General features: G+C 37.9%; 1 protein-coding gene across 1 annotated transcript in view; it reads right to left on the bottom strand.

The window, feature by feature from the left end:
- The window catches only part of si:dkey-215k6.1 (transmembrane protein 132C), a 163,793-nt gene that overhangs the window by 105,223 nt on the left and 37,675 nt on the right, over nucleotides 1–20,895 (bottom strand). The window contains exon 2 of the mRNA XM_043240589.1: nucleotides 8,677–9,562. Within this exon, the coding sequence (XP_043096524.1) occupies nucleotides 8,677–9,562 (886 nt within the window). The remainder of the gene's footprint in view (nucleotides 1–8,676; nucleotides 9,563–20,895) is intronic.

Genomic DNA, 20,895 nt, shown 5'->3' on the forward strand with positions numbered 1-20,895 from the left:
CACGCTCAATCAATTTGAGTAGGAGACCCTCACTGCAAATTGAACCACTTGTTATGTTTGCTCAAAACAAATGCAACCAAAATCAAGTCCTGTCTAGTTTTTAACTGGAGTGGAGAGAAGGTTTTCAATCTGTACCCATTACTCTTTTGTGACCCACAGAGAGCCGGTGCCAAAGCCAAAAAGTTAACCAGCCCATTAAACCAGAAAATATTAATGTCAGTGTCCAATGTCCTCATCGTAAAGTTTTCGGTCTGGCTAGACAGACTCAGAAAATAAGTCTAGAAAGGCACAAAACTAGATCGTTTCCATTACAATGTCTATGAGAAATGCACAATCTGGCACACATTCTGCTCATGAAGACATCCTATTTTTGCCACTCTGTACAGCTCTATTCCAGATGCATTATTTTTCCTGTCCATCTGAAAATAAAGTATTACAAGAATAAAATACATATTTAAACAGCAACATGAAGCCCTGCTCATGATGAAGCGTGAAGCAAAAAATCGCTGATTTAATTAAATTACAATGGTTATTAAGTAAATGAAATAGACATTTTAGTAAATGAAATAGCTACCATTAAAAAAGCTATTAACTCTGACGGTATTTAATTAATTTACATTTATGCTTTTTGCAGTAGGTTTCATCCAAAGCAATGTATGTTGCATTTAATGCATGCATTCAATAATTTAGATTCATATTTTTTTAAACATACATTAATGCATGGTTTTAATATACCACCAAGTTTGGGGTAAGAGTTTTTCGTGTTTTCAAAAGAAGCTCATAAAAACATCATTGTGATATATTATTACAATTTCAAATTGTTGGTTCCATTTTAATATACTTTAAAATGTAATATATTCTTATGATGACAAAGCTGGTTTTTAAGCATCATTATTCCAGTCTTCAGTCTAACGTGATCCTTCAGAAATCATTCAAATACGCTGGTCTCTTATTTTCGGTGGTTACACCGTTTAATATTTTTTTTACGGAGATTGTGATATGTTCAAAAGAATAGCGTTTTACCATTGAATATATCCTTGCTATAATAAAAGCATTCATTTCTTTATTAATCATACCTGACCACATTTTGGTTATACGAGGTCATTTTGAACCCGTTTTTTAAGCAATGCTAGTTAAACCCGCACTGCAGCCTCAATACGTTTTTTAAAATGTTACGGCTATCCAGCAATCACATGCCCCATTTTCACAGGCTTTGAGCAATCACAGAAAAACATTGTGTCAATTTAGCTTTTCGGGGGAAAGTATGAAAAATAGCAATGCAAAACAATGGTTTTATTCTTTTTCGTCTTCAGGAAAACCTCGATAGTAGATTCAGCAATGACGATGTGCAGTGCTAGAGCCTTTCCGAAACCCATCACGTCGTTTGACCAGTGACAGCGACATGTGAAAACGTGCAAAACGAACATCAATCAAGATGAACGTGAATCGCGATATCGAATGAACGCATTACTGCCATCAGAATTAAATTGCTGCTACGAGAGCTTTCGAAAAAGCAACCACACAATCGTGACCCACTGTAGGTCTTAGGGGAACGAGATAAAGGAGTTTTACCTCTGGATGAACGATACACGAGCCCTCAGGGACCGCTTACCTTTCCATACGTTTGTACTGAAGCCACTCAATGCTGCTATCAGAAGTCAGCGAGATCAAGAAATAGGCTCCCAGCCTCTTCTGGGAGTTCGATATGTGTGTGTGTTTGTGTTTGTTAGACGGGTAAGAGAAGGGGGGGGGGAGAATAGAGTTGCTAGAGAGATTGTTGCAGACATCTCATCTCTCTACAGGCCTTGCCCTCTGTGTTCAAAAGCACCGCTCTAAGTGCTTCTGAGATTAGAACGATACGAAATGAGACCAGACGGTAATAAGACAAGCTCCAGCACAGGTGGGGAGCCACAAGTGCTCATGACCCTCCATCTACTTCGCAGTTTAATGTAATCATGCGCATACACACACGTTTAGCTTCCTATCACCTCTCCTGTTGAACGTAATTACCCAGCAGTCCTGTACTTATCACGTCTACGGGCCGGCTTAACTACACAGTCACGCACATTTATAGATAGAGAAGAAGCCAAGTGCTTTCTGTAGTTCTAAATGGATGAATAGGTCATCCCAACCGCACACACACACACACACACACACACATATACATATATATATGAGCCATCAACAAAATTGTCTGCGTATGGCTGAGCAGAATAAAAGAAAAAAAAAAAACAGTAGAATTTCATTTTCATTAAGACCAATTCCCATGAGATCCTGTAGGTCTGAGTCTTTTTCCTTTTCTTATACATCATGTCTTCTAACAGGGACTAATGATGCTCAGTGCCTGTTCAAATGAATATTTTAGAGTTGGCTAATGAGGATGAGAGAGAAGGCGCACTATTGGAGAGAAAAAGAGCGAGAGAGAAAGAGAGATTTATGGAGGTAAAGTGGTTGGAGCTTGAACATTAGGCCACACTAGTAGGCAGCCGCGGCGCTGATGCACTGTGGGACACTGGACGACACGCATTAACACAAAGGCTGGGTGCAGACACTCATCCCTTATTAAACGTGAGTGTGTGTGTGTGTGTGTGTGTGTGTGAGAGAGTATGAGTGTCTGTGTGAGTGTAAGTGTGAGCGTGAGGGAGTGTGAGTGGGTTTGTGTGTGTTTGTGCACATAATTAACAATATGCTGGGATCAAATGACCCAAAAATGATCTAAATATGACAAAACTTATTGTGGACGTCCCCAGGAAAAAATATGAATAAATAAAGACAATACAATTTAGTTTTTTATTTTAGTACTTCAACGTAAATGAGAATGTTGGCAGCTAGCTGAAATAAAACATATATATATATATATATATATATATATATATGTTAAAAAAATCTCACTCAGAAATCAATAGTAAATTTCGCAATTAATCACAAAAAACATAGTGAAAAAGTATTATTTCCTTGTAACAAATACAAAAAAAAATACTGCAAGTACTGAATGTTTTTATTGGTTTTAGTTTTAGTTAACAATAACAACTTCACAAATACTTATTTTAATAACAAAAATTTCTTAACAAATACAATAAAAAGTAAAAAATTGACTCGCAAGGACACGCTCATTATGCACCAAATCATTTGCAGTTTTACTAATGCGATCAGGTGTGTGTGAGGTTCAGGGTTGTATATAGTAAATATCATTCTCCTAGTCCTCATTAGCACAGCTTGAGAGGTCTGTGTTTGAGCGTCTGAATGTGCGTGATACAGCGTCTTTTGTTTTGTCTAAAGCGCAGCTCTGTGAGGGTGCATACAATTTGAAGATTTGAGGAATTAGCTTTGGAATACCAGGACTAAAAATATCTTTGGCACCTAAAACTTTCATTGATCAACTTCTGTCATTGAGACCCGCATTACCCGACGTGCTGACCTACAGAATCCCAGCAGAAATTACTTCTAAGATGTTAATCTCAATAACACTGTGCAATCAGCGTGAAAAAAATGGTTAACAATTTTGTATTTTTTTTTTTTTTGGCGCAAATGACTTAAAATGTTTCACTGAAAGGTCACATAGTTTGGCGATACAGAGTGAGTAAATTATGATAAAATGTACGTTTTGGGGTGAACTGTTCCCTCAGCACATCAGTTAGTGACACTCTTTGCACGGATCCCTGCAAAAACAACGTGATGCAAATTAAACATCGTGCGTTTGTTTTCAAGTACGTTTGCTTTTGTTTCACGCCAATCTTCTGAAGATGAGCACAGAAACAACATGTTTTTCAGACGAATGTAATCGTGTATTCCAGAACTCCTGGAATATCCTTCTCAAATTTAGTGTTCGTATTACATTTTTCGTATTACATTTGCTAAGCGTGGATAAAGTGTATAAGCAAGTATAATTCAAAGCACGTCCGATCCAAAGACCTTTGATTGCGTTATGTAGTCAGGAAGAATGAAATGCAGATGAGGAAGAAGAGAGAAAACAGCGGGGAGAGGATAGAGGAAGAGTTAAAGACCAGCAAAAAAAGAATACAGACAAGCGCTTAAGATAATATTAAGTTCAGCTATATTTAACATACTGACGATACATTAATTAACAACTACAAATGAACAATACTGTTTTCTAACAAAATACAGCAAATAAGTACTGTTGTAAAATATCAGCGCTTTTGTAAAAATATGAAGGCCTTAATTCTGCCTTCTCAGGTCAAGTTCTTAAAATAAATGAACCTAGCCTTGCAAATTAGGTGAAAAGATTCCGTTAAACAGCGAGATATGCAAAACACTGACGCTTTGCTTACTGATTTGTGAACGAGTATTAAAATTGGAAAACGTGGCAAATCATCTGAGAAATCCGCCGTGTTTCGTTCACCAAGCATCGCATTACACAGTGTAAATGTGTCCTCTTGAAACGCTGTTTGACAGCTGCGTGACACACATGATGAAACAGGACAGACAGAAGAATTATTAACAAAACTGTGATCAAATGGGATATTCTAATTCATGCTAGATGCGCCAAACAAAACGCAGATTGCCTACGGCTTGCAATATATGGCGTGATATAAGGAGCATTGACTTAGCCAGTAGAGGTGCTGATGTTAACCCAGAGAAAAATAAGGGCTAAATATTCAGCTGATCAAATCGATATAAATAATCATTTTAAAAGAATGTAAACGATAATATTGCAGTGGCAACTCCAATTGGTGGTCAAGGGTTTGGACAAGGGTTAGTTGCATCTGATTATGCATAAATAATTGTTATTATAATGGTAAGTATATGAAGATACTATAAAATAAAGTGTTACTTTGTTATTCTTAAGAAAATGAATTGCTCAGTTTATATATTTGTTAGTTACTACGTTAGAAAGTGAAAAAGTTGGTCTAAACGTCTTCAAAACCTTGGGGTGGTGACGTTTTGTAATTATTTTCGAAAACTGTAAAAATACAATTGAATGCATAAAATAATATTGAATACATACAGTCAATGGCTAACTAGTCTTTTGACTAGTCAATTGACTAGTCTTGACTAGTTTGTTTCCCTGTTAAAGCACAGGTATACACACAAGTAAAAACTTCAGGTTTTTACTGATCTAGAACCTTTAAACGGCATCTAGACAGTGACAGAAGACACTGAATATATAAACGTTTTGGCTTTGTTGGGTCGATTCAAACGTCTGTAGAGGTGCGTCTTCCCGAATGTATGACACACAAACAAGGAAAAGCACCAACTACACAAACTGTTTTGATTTGAGAGGGAACAAATGAAGCTATTTTTAGCTATTTCAATCTCCTCCTCGGCAACAATGAGGGCAGAAATTTGTGATTTTCTAGACAAACAAACAAACAACGGCTGGCAGACTTTTCCCATCATCGGTAGGAGGAAAACATTTTGATTTTCTCCATCTATACAGATAGCAGGTGGCGAAATGAAAGACATCACACATCTTTTATAGACCCAAACGACACCAGCAGGAGTGGCTTTGATGTCGCAGCATCGTTCAACTAGCAGAAACAATAGCATCTTCCTGTGCCAGCATGCATCTGTCTCTCTGCTGACGGAAGTTAATTGAGATAGGAGAGACGTTTTCCATAGTGACTCTCCTGCAGATAATCGCCATCCCAGACATAAACACACGCTTCGTTGCCGCCGCACCAAACTAAAATATGTCTCTTAGCTTAAGTAGTAAGTAGTGCGTATTGCCCTCCTAAATCAGTGATAATGGCTGTGTGCAGATGCAAATTATCCAACCAAAATTTTGTCAGGGACTATACTAGAGACTCGGTTGTTATACCCCCTGAAACAACCTCAACGTAGTGCTCCTTCATCCATTTTAATGATCCTTACGTGCTGATGGCGGAGACTAATTATTGCCCATTATAAAACTCAACAGCAGTGATAGAGAGGCGCGGACCTGGCGGGACGTGTGTGGCGGTAGTCTGGAGCTCTGCTTTATCTGTGCACTGATGAATAAGTCTAATCTATCATACGTCTGGGAAAGCCCCAAGGCCTCCAGACTGAAAAGCTGCCAGCGAGTACGGGAGCAGCGGTGTGCTCATGTGTGAACTGTGACTATAAGGAACACCGAACTGCATGCGTGTGTATTGTTAGCACTGAACTGTGGGAGTTCTATGAGTGTAAACAGGGCCTTTAATTAGCACTCGCCAAGCACCCAAAGCAAGTCGGGAAAAAAGAAAATTGGAGTTGGCAAGTACAGGTGAACCTTAACAAATGTGAATATCCAAACTTATTTCAAAAAGTGAAACTTTCATATATTCTGGATTCGTTACAAACTATTTCAAAAGTTGTTTAAAGCTCATGTCAAAAATCCAGTATCTCAAAATATTAAATATTTGCATTTGAGTTGCATTGAATTTGTTTAAGACTGGTGACTCTGCAATGGTCCAGAATCGGTCCAGAATCACTGACACCCTCCACAAAGAGAATAAGTCTTTACTAAAAGGGCTTTCTGTTCACAGGGTGCTGTATCAAAGTATAATAAATGCAAAGTTGACTAGAAGGTAAAAATTGGGTAGGAAAGGTCCACAAGCAACAGGGATGAACGCAAGCTTGAGAGTACTGTTGGGCAAAGCAGATTCAAACCCTTAGGAGAGCTTCACAAGGAGCGGAATGAAGCTGGAGTTGGTGAATCAAGAGTCATGTGCTCAGACGTCTTCAAGAAAATGGCTACCAAGCCACTTCTCCAACAGAAACAATGTCGGAAGTGTCTTACCTGGGCTAAGCAGAAAAAGACCTGGACTGTTGCTCAGTGGTCCAAAGATTACATTTTGCATTTCATTTGGAAATCAAGGTCTGGAGTCTTGAGGAAGACTGAAGAGGGACAAAATCCAAGCTGCTTGAAGTCCAGTGTGAAGTTTCTGAAGCCAGAGATGATTTGGGGTGCCGTGATGTCTGCTGGTGTTGGTCCATTGTGTTTTATCAAGTCCAAAGTCAATACAGCCTTCTATTATGTGATTTTGGAGCACTTTATTCTTCCATCTGCTGACAAGCTTTATACAAAAGCTGATTTCCTTTTCCAGCAGTACTTTAGCACCTGCCCACAGTGCCAAAACAGCTTCCAAGTGGTTTGCTGACCATGATATTACTGTGCTTGATTGGCCATCCAACATGCCTGACCTGAACCCCATGTGGAATCTATGGGATATTTTCAAGAGAAATATGAGAACAGCTCCAACAATACAGAGGACCTGAAGGCTCAATAGTCCCTCAGCAAAGCCACAGACAGATCTCTTCCATTCACTTCTCACTGATGCTGGAGTTTGAGCCTCAAATGAACATACTTTAAAGAACTTGAACTTTTCTGTTTTGCAAATCCTTTTTTGATTGTTCTTAGGAAATATTCAAATATTTTGAGATACTGAATTTTTGACTTTGATAAGCTGCAAGCTCTAATCAATAAAAATCTTTGTTTTTTTGTAAATGTTTTACTTTACATACAATGAATCGATAATATATGAAAGTTTTACTGTTTGAAATAAGTTACAAAAAATAATGAACAATTAATTTGAGTCAATAATGAGTCAATTAATTTAGTTAATTTAGAGCAAAGGAGTCCAGTCTTGCTCCTGAAGGGCCGCCATCCTGCAGAGTTCAGCTCCAGTCCTAATTAAACACCTTAACCAGCTAATCAAAACCTTCAGAATTACTAGAAACATCCAGGCAGGTTTGTTGGAGCTAAACTCTGCAGGAAGCTGGTCCTCCAGGAGCAGGACTGGACACCCCTGATTTAGAGTGTTGACATACAAAGCCACAATTCTTACCAACAGCCTTGAAACAAATCCAGCCGCTAACAGAAAGCATTTATGACAATGCGATCAACATGAATCTGCAATGGAGCCACGCACACTTTCATTTCTCATCCATATCTTCTCAGATGCACAGACACTCTTCATCAACGCAGTGCTATAGACTTGCCAAAGTAAAACTGCACTCAGTATTCTTAGCGATGCACAAGATAAAAAATGTTGTTTTGTTTAAATTTTGCCGATATTTTTTACTTTATCCATATAATTTGACATTGGATATGTATTTGCTGATACTGTGTGTATAATTATGCAAGATCCATTTCTTCTATTTTAGATTGCATTTACAGTCATCTAACATATTTTTAAAGTTAATCTTTAAAAATAAAAATGATTTAATAACACTGCATTTTGTATAATTGTTTAATACCTACATGCACTTGTAGCCTTTAAAACTCTTAATTTTATTTTGTAATTTTTTATTTTGTTTTTCATTCATTTAGATAATTCATGGATCGTGGGTAAATAGCTTTAAAAGTGTTTTTTGTTTGTTTGTTTTACATTTGATTGTTTGTTTTCTGTATTTTATTCAAAATTTTCTTTTATTGTATTCGTCTTATGTACGCACATCATTGCTCCAATTGTCATATTGCTTTATATTGTAAAATATAGTGTTATTGTAAAACGTAGTTACTTGCATAGTAAAATAAGATTTTGGTCTTATAATGCACCCCTGCAATGACGTGAATAAAACACTAAAATATTTAGATTAATTTACATAAGGCTGGATCGAATTTGATGACTTTTCAGAGAAGTAAAAACCACAGTAGATTTGGTGGATTCAACAGAAATTAAGAACAAATTATTGTCAGATCGATGCATTAATGCATTTATGAGCTTTCATGAGTGTGCATGAACTTCGTCCTACCTCAGTGTGAACTGCTCAGTGGCGGCGGCTGAATTCATTAGTACTTGAAACCCCACCGTCTGTCCCTGTTTAACTGGGCTGGGGGGCGCCAGTATCTCGACGTCTCCGTCCAGTCTAAGTCGGATCCTGGGCTCTTTGTTGTCCCCAGCGGCGAGAGTCACCGTCCCAATCCTCTGCATATCCCCTTCCTGCCCTACAGCCTTTCCTTGCACCCTTCCCACCGCGCAGTCTTTACCCAGGGCCTCTGGAGGGAGGATGGAGTAGTGCAACTCCACCGTGACAGGAATGGGCTCTTGCATGCGCCTACGTGGCGGGGGAGCGTTGAACCAGCTCGTAGGAACGCCAAGCTGAGCAACACAGATCCCCAGGTTTCCCTCCAGACGGCAGGCGCTCGATACCGAACCTTCCCCCGGATCGCGGATGCCAACGACACGGATGCATGGCAGCAGTTCGGCTGGAGGATCCACATCCTCCCACCTGCGGCCCGCCAGATAAAACAACACCTGGATCTGAGGCCGATCGACTCCTATCCTCCTGCTCACCAGGTGCGCTCTCACCTTCCAGCCCAGCGTCAGGTGTGTAGAGGTGTGGAACGAACGTGGCAGCGCCCCCTGGAGGAGCTCTGGAGGGACCGGCGTCTCTGCCGTGAGATTGCCATAGCTACAGTTGACCGACAAGAGGGGAGCGGGGCCGGATTCGGGCAAGTGGAGAAAGAGAGGCTCGCTGCGAGTCTGCAAGCTCCCGTTACGCATCACTTCCTGTGTGGCCTCCCGGAGAAAGAAGGATGACTCTGCGCCCTGCAGTTGGCAGGACACGGGGAGGTACGTGGGCAAGGATGAGGAGAACTTGGGCACGAGATCGCTGCCTCCGCCCCTGCTCTCGCACACTGCGGAGAGACAAAGAGAAAGAGATTGATCGGTATGTTTATTTCATTTCAGAGACACTACAGATGTTATTACAAGGAAAATTGCTTTCAGTTATAATTTAAAGTGTCCCCTGGTTTTTATCTTGTTTAACGAGAGCATTTATTTACAGAGAAACAAATGAAATTAAGGCCAAGGGTCTCTGGAAAAATAATTGCATGAGCGTGTGTAGAGAGCAAGTCAATGTTTAGTGGAATAAAGCAAGAAAAAAAGACTGTTTTAAAAGAGAACATTTTGTTAGATGCAATTTATCGAAATTAAAAAAAATTGGGGTCTGTGAGATTTTGAGAAAATTGTATTTTGGCATGAAGTCTCTCCCTAACGCTGTATCTGTTTGATCAAAACTACAGGAAAAACTGGAATATCGGGAAATATTATAATTTTCTATTCCTGAGGACAAGGCAAAATTTCACGTCACATGATACATCTAATTTTTTTTTCTCATTTATAGATTTGGTGATGCTTATTGTTATCGATGTAAAAAAAAGTGTTTAATAAACCTTTTGTGTAAATCGTGACATTCATGTTTAGGATTCTGAATAGAAAGCTTAAACATTTTTTGTAACAAATATCAAAGTCTTAACTTTTAGTTTTGATCGGTTATATTAAATGTGCAGATATATAAACGATTAGTTTTTGTTCACATAAAATGTGTGTATACAAACACATGCATGTATATATTTTTAAAAAGTGTTTATATATTAAATATATTTATATAAAATATAAAAGTATAAATGTAAATATTTTCAAATTATACATATATATTATTAAAAATACAAAATTATATATATATATATATATATATATATGTGTGTGTGTGTGTGTGTGTGTGTGTATATATATATATATATATATATATATATATATATATATATATATATATATATATATATAAAAATAAACAAAAATGTTACTTTGGATGCGATTAATCGTTATTAATCATTTGACAGCAAATACATTTCTTTTTATTAATAAACCTACAAACAATTATGCAAATGCACTTATAAATACATCAACAAGTTCTAAAAACAACCATTAAAGTTAAGGATCTCATGTTTGAATATGAAAAATAAAGTGATATATCTATACAGTGTATGAGAGGATTATTACACCACACCACCCCAATCCAAAGTGACTTTCACTGTCTTCATTTGATCACTATGTTGAACCCGTTATCTTTGCATTGCTAACACCCTGCTCTACCAGCTAAGAAACAGGAATCATCTGCAGCCCTCGGGCTCACATCACACAACTGCTTCCACCTCCTCTGGACAGGACACGACGCTGCAGAGACTGTGTGAGTACGTGTCTCTTTGTGAGCGTCGGGGTATAACAGCGATGGTGGAAAGGCATCTTTTTGTGCTCAGGGACGACTTATGTGAACTCCTTTCAACGCATGACCCAAAAAGCCAACAAGTCATCACCGAAATTGAAATCTGTCATTTAGCAGACATTTTTATCCAATGCAAAGGGTCCCGCAGGAGCAACTCGGGGCTAAATGCCTTGCTCAAGGGCACAATGACACTACAGCAGAAATGTGAGCTCAGTAAAATCCCATATCAGAACAACTACAGGATCAGACACAAAACTTCGGCTGCAAGACCACAACTTTTTTTCTACTACTACTATGCTATGCTTGACCGAGGTCATGCAGTCATAATAAGCAAACTTTGAGCTGCAGCAAGAAGTCTGAAAGGTCAGAAAGTTTGTGCTACTCTAGTAGACAATAAATGACTATCTAAAAAAAAACTTGGTATGTAAACATTATGTTGCTCTCACAATATCAACCTAATTCTTTTTAAAATTCCAACCATTTATATTGAAGTCATGCAATCTGATTAAAGCAAATGACTTTTTTGTACATATTTATGCTACATTTGGAAGCTCTACTGCTTCTGTACTCACTCATGGTTAACTGAAGCAGAAAGTCAATCCGTCACCTTTCTCTAAGGATACCTCTATCATTGTAAAAGCCCTCAGCACATGTTTGTATTTTCCGTTAAGTCTGCGACGGAGCTTATCCGATCACTCTGCCAATCAAATGCAAGACAGTCTGCCAAACAGACTGAGTGTGCCAAATGCTTCAATGAATCAGACCCTAAATTTACAGTTCTTTCCTGTTATAATTTTAGATCTGTACTGATAGAGGCGAAATGATGCTCTAACAGACAAGAGCGTGCATGCCATGTGCTGCATTCGCAACATAAAGGCAGCTAAAGATGATTAAGTAAATGGAAGACCAAGCACAATCTGGTATGCAAATAAATGCCAAAAATTAGACCAATTGCAACGCAAATATAACAATGACATCCCCGACAGCGAAACACGCCTACAATCTGAACTTAAAAACAAAAAAATAGTCCATGGACTTGAAATTAGTCTGTATTTTTAATTAACCTGAACGGAAATACTCGCAGACAGTAGAGAAAATAAAGAAAAAGTAGACAATTTCAATACAGCGCTTGCTTATCAATTTCTTCCCACGTTTCTTTTTCTTTAACTTCATACAAGTTCTGAAAAACCTGATAAATCAGAGAACGGCAGCAATATCACACATTTTACACAGCAAGAGTTTCGACCTCAGCTCATTATAAGCCAATATAAGATGATGCAACACGCAATCCCCATTTTCCAATCTTTCGTATTTTTTGCATTTCTCGTTTGTTTTCCCTCTTCTTTTCTATAGAGATACAACAGATTTCGTGCTGATTCAGAGAGTCTCATTTGCATGTTTAGAAACAGTGACAGAATGGAGAGCAACAGAAACTAAAGCAGCTGCCTGGAATAGAAGCGGAGGTTTATTGTGTTGCTTTATCTCTCTCGCTCTCTCTCTCCCTCCTCAGGTAGCGGGAGTGAAGCATAGTAAAGGTGTGAAAATATAATGAAGATTTGGTATGGCGCTGCGTCTCACAACAAGAGTTTAAACACATAATAATCCCTTCAGAGAGAGATACACCTTCAGCGATTCATTTCAAATCAACTCTGAGACAAAACACACGTGAGGCCTCGTGGACCCAGTGTCTTGAGGAAGAAGAGAGGCGGGTGACGAGAAAGGGAATGAATGGATGATACAACAAACAAAAGTAATCTTCTCGTGCCTTAGTTTACACACAAACTGCAGGCAAAGAAAGGTACTTGCAATATCGAGAGGAAAAGTTGTCTAAATTAAGTTCTTAGTAATGCATATTAGGTTTTAGATACTTATGGAAGGAAATTTACTAAATATCCATGAAGATATTAAACCTAAACCTTAAACCTAATTTTAGATATTTTTATGTTTAAATCTGATCCATACAATGTATTTTTGGCTATTGCTACAAATATAACTCAGCGACTTTTTTTGAGGTCCAGGATGACATATGCGCTAATAAAATAACATTAAATAAAAAATAGTCAGTAGTAATCCATTCCTGTGATGATTATTTTAACTTAAAGTCAGCGGCAATAAACATGATATATAAAACGAAGCTTAAATTTGACCAAAACCAATATATTCTTTTAATGCTGTGATATATTAGGATTCTCTTATCGAGCAATTATTGATGAACAAAGTCCATTGTGTCACTTCGGCCTCGGCACCGGCGATCACGACATAATCACGAGGGCTGGGAGGAAAAAAAAAAGAGTAGGAAAAAAAAAAAAGAATTAAAAAGTGCAATGTTTTGTGGCGGCCCTGGGGAGCTGCGATACGGTGGTTGCACGCTATAAAGCACGTAGCTTCGGCAGATGGAGGCAGCATCGTCCAGAAAACAGCATCTCGCTGTGTCACAAGTCCGTTCTTTATGGCGCTCTCAGGGCTACAAAGAGGACCATAATTCTGAGCCCAAACACCTCCACTCTGATTTGTTTCAGCCGCTGGTCCCAAGGCTGACGACACCCCACACATTTCTAACCTTTCACTTTCACTCCCTCTTTCTCAGGCCACTTTTCAAATGTCAAACATTTCTCACAAAGCTGAGGATTTCATCGCGGTTTCCCAGACCGCATCACCCAAAGCTTCAACTCATATGTACAGCGTGAAGAGATCAAAATCTTTCCCCTGGGCCCTTGGGATTGTATTTCTGCCAATTTAACCTCCCATCAATTTCATTACAGCTAGAAAAAGCGAGATGCGATAAATCCTGCCTCTTGCATTTTATCTGAGGTTTTATCCCAATCATCAGCAACCGTGACAAGTGGTATACTTCACATGGTTTTGTCAGACTATGGTGTGATTCACACTGCAGTTTGTTCTGGCCAAGAACAGGCTACTTAGGTTTGTTTAGTGTGTCATTTTACAGTGGCTTTAACTGAAACAGACTAAACACAATCATATAGCGATCTGAAAGAAATTGACACAAATTTTACCCAAGAAATGCGCTCAGAATTTCTTCGATAGAAAGGTACCTTGATTTTCATAGATGTAACTTAACAAAACAGAATATAGAAGTCAGGTGTGAATAAAAAAAAAATGAGATTTTGATGAGACTAACCTTCACAAATATTTCAATGTCAAATTAAATCGCACTTGTTATATAACTGTATCTTGAGCTTTTCATATCGCAACTGCTATTACAAAAAAATCCAAGATGATCAGCAAAATAAGAGCCTTTTATATCATAGTAAAATACACAATGTAGTCTAATAATTCCTGAAATGCATAAACTAAGTAACAATAAAACTTGCTATTTTCATCAATTGAAGAAGGCATCATTAAGAATTGAATTTTAATTGAAAAGAAATCCATAATTGCATTCATCAAGGATGTATCGAATTGATCAAAAGAGATTTTAAAAGTCTATTTCAAGTAAATGCTGTTCTTTTGAACTTTACGTTCCTCAAAGAATCCTAAAAAATGCATCCTGGTTTCCACAAAAAAAAATGTTCAAAACAAATGTCTTCAACTCTGAAAATGAGAGATCTTACCTGAGCACCAAATCAGCATATTAAAATGATTTCTGGAGGATTTTTTAAAATAAAGCGCAGCTTTGGTGAGCATAAGAGACTTTGAAACTGTTTATTGGATGAAAAATGAGTACAGTGTTCCAAAACAATTTACTTTTAAGGTTCCACTACAGTTAGCCTTCAACCAAAATTTCCAGGCTACAAACAAAGCCTGCAAAGAGATGACAGTTGTTAGGCTCTACTTTGTCCGTTTGTGAAGTCTCCTAGTCCCTTCATTGGCCCTCTGATTATTTATATAATTTAGGCTGTAGCAAATGACTCCTAAAACCTAAACACCATTCCAAAGATTTTGTACGAGACCAGAGATGACACAAAGACTTCAGTAAGCGCACAGCTGTACTCAGGAGCCTCAGGGCATCCAAATAAAGAGGCAGAAGAACCCAAGTACGTGTGTGTGGATATTATTCGAGCAGTAATGGAGTTGACGGATCATATGGTATTTTACGCCTGGATAAAAGAATTCTCCTCTGGCGTTTGTCCTCTGGCCCCTCATGGCAAGAGCAGCTGCTTCGTTCTGCTTCCAAAAAGCGTGACCTTGTAGCAAGTGCACACTCGCAAACTTTCTGACCCTTGCTACCGCACTCACGCGCACACACTTCCAAGTCGTTCTCACTCTGTATCAAACTCAGTCACACCCACATTCACAGAGTAACTCAGGAGAGCAAAAAAAATGAATGATTTATAGCCCAGTTCAAGACATCATTTGAAATACACTCCTTCAAACACATACACACCAAAATGCGCAACGCCACTGGAAGCTCTTCAGGTTAATCGGCTTCCTGCCTCCCACTAAGCGCCAAAACTATTCGCCACATGGATGCCCCAATAACCTTTGGCCTTTGCCACAAAAGGTAAAATGCCACAACGATCCATCACCGTGCTTCTCTCCAATCCTGTCTCTGTGTATTTTTCTGTCTATCCATCCTGTCTTACCTTATTCCAACAATTTTCACGACCTGGTGAATATGTGCTATTGTGATTTCAGAGAAAGAGAGAAAGCAGGGCTGCACGATAAATCGAAATGAAATCGAAATCACAATCAGACAGTTCTGTGATCAGGAGTAAGTCTCCATCCGAAGGCCAGGAGGCGCTCTCACGCAGAAACTCCAAATACACCCCGCAGAAGAAACCCAGGAGACCTCAACAGAAGATTTAGCTGCTTTCAATGATTCAATGTGACTAACAAACACACGACTACGGCAACATATGGGCGGCCCTAAGAGAAAGCAAAAGAAATGCATTTTTCCATTTAAAAAAATACATCAAAAATAAAATATAACTGTTTAAAAGAGTTTAAACATAAAAATAACCCTTACTAAATTTACCCACTTAATTTACCCAAGGTTATTCAGTATATTTACACCAAAAATCTATTTATGACACATTACTTTTACCCCAAATACTAATTAGCTGTAATTTATTTATTTTTTTATATCTGCCACTATCCTAGGTTTTGCCCATTTGTCAGTAAAATATTTTTACTCATTTAAAACACAGTAAAACTGAATATGCCTCCTTAATCTTTTATATATTTTAATGCATTTAATATGAATTTCTTTCGATACAGACATCTTATCGTTTTTGACCCAATTGTATCTAGTGTATCTAGAAATAAATAAAAAAATAAATTAAATAAAAAATAAATATATATTATATGTAACATATTTGTAATCAATGTTACTGGCCCCAACATTCGAGCGGGTCATATGATGCAATGTAAAATTTTCCCTTTTTTTCCCTGACATCACAATGTGGGGGCGTGTTTTCGTAACGCCACCTAAATGATTACACAATGAAAGAAGGCGGAGCTATTATTCTCGCTGTAGTGTTGCTGTGGACAGTTGTATGTCGTTGTGAAAGTGAAACTACTTTCTTTCTGCTTCCAAAAGAGGACACAACTAGAAGGTTTCACTTTATTTTGATGGTCCCTTATTAACATTCTGTTGACAGCTAGTAACTTTCCACCTACATGTCAGCTAACTTTCATTAGAGTGTGGGTAGAATATTAGTAGACTGCAAGGGTTAGAACAAGTTGACATGTTCTTGAAAAGTGTAGTCAGTAGAATGTCTGTTGGGACATCGTCACATTAAAGAGTTAGCTGATAATAATCGGACAGTCTACTTATACTCTAATGAAAGTTAGTTGACATGTAGGCGCAAAGTCAACAGAATCTTCATAAGGGACCATCAATATAAAGTGTTACCCAAATCAGTGGGGAAGTTGTATTTACAACACTGTTTCATAACAGTTCAACACAAATACTAGAGTGTGGTTTTTCCTATGCTTGCCTATGCTTGCTGTACAGAAACTATGGGGCAATTCTAACTATCACAACCTTCAAGTAAGTTACGTTTTCTTATTAAAGCAATCAAATGCGAGTTTTGAGCAGTGTGTATGTAATCCTTGTGTTATGTTAAGACAGTAATGACAGTACATGATAATCAGTAATTATGTCTTCACTGGATGCAACAAATCTTTGTTTGTAATGGGTTTTATTGTTTTTGGGTCACAGTGCCGGGACACGGCATCACATTATATCAAGGGGCATAACACGCCAATCACAACACACTGGATAGCTGACCAATCGGAGCACGGCTACCTGTTTTAGCTTTGTACAAATCGACCCATTTTAGAAGACTTTTTTTGTTTTGTTTTGTTTTTTACTTAAACCACATACACACTATACACCAAATACAAAAAAAGGGGAACCATTCGACTGCAAAAAAAATAAATAAATGCCACATTTGGGAGGTGATGGACTGGCTGGTCAGTTTGGCACGGGTACCATGGCAACAAAACGAGAGGAATTTGAACACTACAGTCAGACATAACAAACTACCACACTCCCTTCTGATGTCCAACCCAAGCGTATGTAAATGACACCTATGAGAACAATGAGAGCAGATCCAATTAAAGACAAGAGGAAGGAAAAGGCAGGAAACAAAGAGGCCAGAAAATATCATTATAACACTGAATGGCATGCTGAATTTTGTGTGCATAGCTAAGAGAGGCAGAGGTGTGTGTGAAGCGTATGCCGACTTTGATCGTCACCACCTTGCGCAAATTGATTTGGCCCTAATTGAACATTTTAAGAATCGATTAAAATGTGCTGCGCAAACACACTAGGAGAGATCCATCAGATTCTGAGCTGGCTCAAGCAGAAATTTACACTCAGCCACTGGAGCTGGAGCCAACACTGGTACGTGGCTGCCATCCGTATTGTTAGGGCTTTTAGAGAACGAGAGTGAGCAAATTTGACTCGCTGTCATAAATAAAACAACCTGACGGAGAAATAAATTTATACAGGCCTCATCCATCACGCAACAGTGTCAGAACCGGAGGGGCTCACTTTTCTCCCACTCGTTCGAAAATTAGTGAGGTGAAATTAAAACTTGCATTTTTATTAGCTTTTATTAAAAGACCATTCCTCGTACGGACTATAAATTATAATGGTTCTAGTATGTGGTGTTTAACATGAGCGTAAAAATGAACTCACAAATACACACAAGTATCCACTAATCTACAAAAGTAATATTTAATATAAAAAAAAGTTTTAAAAACTTGCTTGTTTAGCAGCTTTAGAGTTTTTGGGACACAGCACTAGAAAGAAATATCATTACTGTTATTACTAATGCTAGTAGTAAATAATAATAATAAAATACTGGTTATCAATCAAAATTAGAATAATATTATTATCATTATTTTCTACTAATGTTACTAGTGTTAGTAATAATGAAGATAGTATTCACAGTGACGTCCAAAAAATGGCAAACTTGCTTAAAGAGTTTAGAACAGACATCGAAAAAACATGTTATTATGGTAAAAAAATCAACACACGCGCACACTTTTAGTGTTTCATATACATTTACATTTTAGAGCCAACAGTTGAAAAGCTCATCTAACTTTCCCAACTCTCAGGATGCGGGAATTGAAAAGATCTCATACGGCGAAAGAGAGAGAAAGTGTAAGAAAAAGTGTGAGCAATTTGCTTGAGGATCTATAACACTGCTCTCTCTTGGGTCTGTCAGACTGTGCACATGTAAGTCTGAAACCCCACTCCCACCAAAGGTGTGAAAAAGCAATTTAAAATGGTGGCCCGCCCACTGATGTGGGACGATACCACCAGGGTGGCGCTTAACCAAAACACACAGCCGGAGGTGATGCAGACGAGAGCAATACACCAGACAGCACCGAGCATTATACCACCCGCTGCCTTGAGTGCCAACGAAATTCCTAATTCTACTCAACAATGCATTAACATGCGAAAAAACTCTTCTCTCAAATGCCCCTAAACACCCACGGTCACTTTCAAACGTCAATATTGTATGTGGTGCGGTAAAAATAGAGCGTAGCATAGAACTGATTGTCATTCGATTTGGACTGGGCCTTTCGGTGACGGAGGAACCAGAATACCAGTTTAGACACACTTCCTTTGACGTCAAAGCAATGGAAAGTGCTCTCTCTTAAGTGGACAATTAAATACACCACCATTCAAAATTTAGGGGTCAGGACAAATCTCTCTCAGATTTCCTTTGACTTCGACAGCGACTAGAAAGCACAGAATTATAATACAGACGTCTCAGTCAAATACACTTTTTCATTTGACAAAAAATAAAAATATGAAATTAGTGCTGTCAAATGATATAATCGCAATTACTTGCATCCAAGATAACATTTTTGTGTGTGTGTACTGTGCATATTTATTATGCATACATAAATACAAACACGTACAGTACATATTTCGAAAGTATATACAGGTATTTATATGTATAAAGTTATTTTCATATAATTTACGTTATATATAAATATATTTCATATATAAACACTGCATCTTTTTTCTGAAATACATACACATGCATGTGTGTATTTATATATACCTCATAAATATATACAGTACACACACACACATATATAATATATAAACAAATACTTATATTTTGGATGCAATTAATCCCGATTAATGTATAAAGAGTTCACATTTTTGTTTTAACTGTCACCTTTGATCAATGCATAATTAATGTTAATATTAATAAAAAAAAACTGATTTAAACTTTTGAACAGTAGTGTAGTTAATTGCATTTTATAATCGTGTTATTGTTTACAGGCTACATCAGAACAGATCCCACCGATGGACAAGCACTCTTTGAAGTTTCTTGCGAACCGAAAGTGACAAATGATTCTAATTTCATACAATGATGCATCAAAGTATCAAATTCACTCTCTTTGCATCAAAACAACAGTACAGAGGGTGTGTGTCAGCGTGATAGCTGGCGTCCCAGTCATAGAGCCAGAGGCAGTTGATTCATAAGTGATCATAACAGGCATCTAAATCAAGCAGCTTTGGGCTTTCTTTGTCCTTTAGCAGATCAGTGAAGTGAGAGAGACAATGAGAGAGAATGATATGCTGCCAGTATATTTAGTGTTGTTATAATCTTTACAGTAATTATACGAGACGGTGTAATCTTGGCATAATGAATATGATTAGAATGTACAGTGCTCTATAAGCTCAGCGCAGACTGCCAACACTGGGCTGTCATTGTTGAGCCAATGAAGGCCATTAAAGTCCGCCAGGCTGCAAAAAATGCACAAGCATGTCCAATCAATCCCTTATAAGACTTGATTTAGAGGGACACCTCTTAGTGTTCTCACAACAGTTTTCCTGACTCATTATAGATCATGAAAGCAGCTGACACAGACACAGTGGGTTCTCCTTATAACCACTCTTGTTGCTCCCAAATCTAAACACAGTTATACAGTCAGGCACTGCCAAAAAGCAGGTGAAAGCGAGGTCAGACACTCCAGAGGTATGATTCATCTCAAATGCATCCCAAATTAGTGGTTCCTTTGCTTTTCGCATATCCAGTGGGGACAATTGTTCTGTTCCAAAAACCTAGTGAGCTGCCTAAAGAGGTTGCATTTTAGGGTATGACAGGTGTGTCTCCAAAAGTTAACTGCTGCCTCTTAAGACATTACGGCCAAATCTGTGTTCATAAAAATAGCTTAATGTCCTTAAAATACATCATTTTACCTGATATGTGTGCACATGAATAGCTTAAAAGAACAAAAACAAAGCTTAACAAACTTTTTATATACACTATTGTTCAAAAGGTTTGGGAATAAAAAAAAAAAAGAAAACACTTTTATTCGGGATGCATTAAATTTATTTCAGCTCTGTTGAAAAATAAACGCTGCTCTTTTAAACCCTAATATCTGAGGAAGAATCATATCACAATTCTGAGCAAAAATATGAAATTCTGTCATCATTTACTCACCCTTTAGTAGTTCCAAACCTGTATGAATTTCTTGGTTTTGCCAAACACAAAGTAAGATATTTTGCAACCAGGCAGTTTT

Source organism: Puntigrus tetrazona, chromosome 5 (genome assembly GCF_018831695.1).
Source record: "Puntigrus tetrazona isolate hp1 chromosome 5, ASM1883169v1, whole genome shotgun sequence".
Taxonomy (NCBI): domain Eukaryota; kingdom Metazoa; phylum Chordata; class Actinopteri; order Cypriniformes; family Cyprinidae; genus Puntigrus; species Puntigrus tetrazona.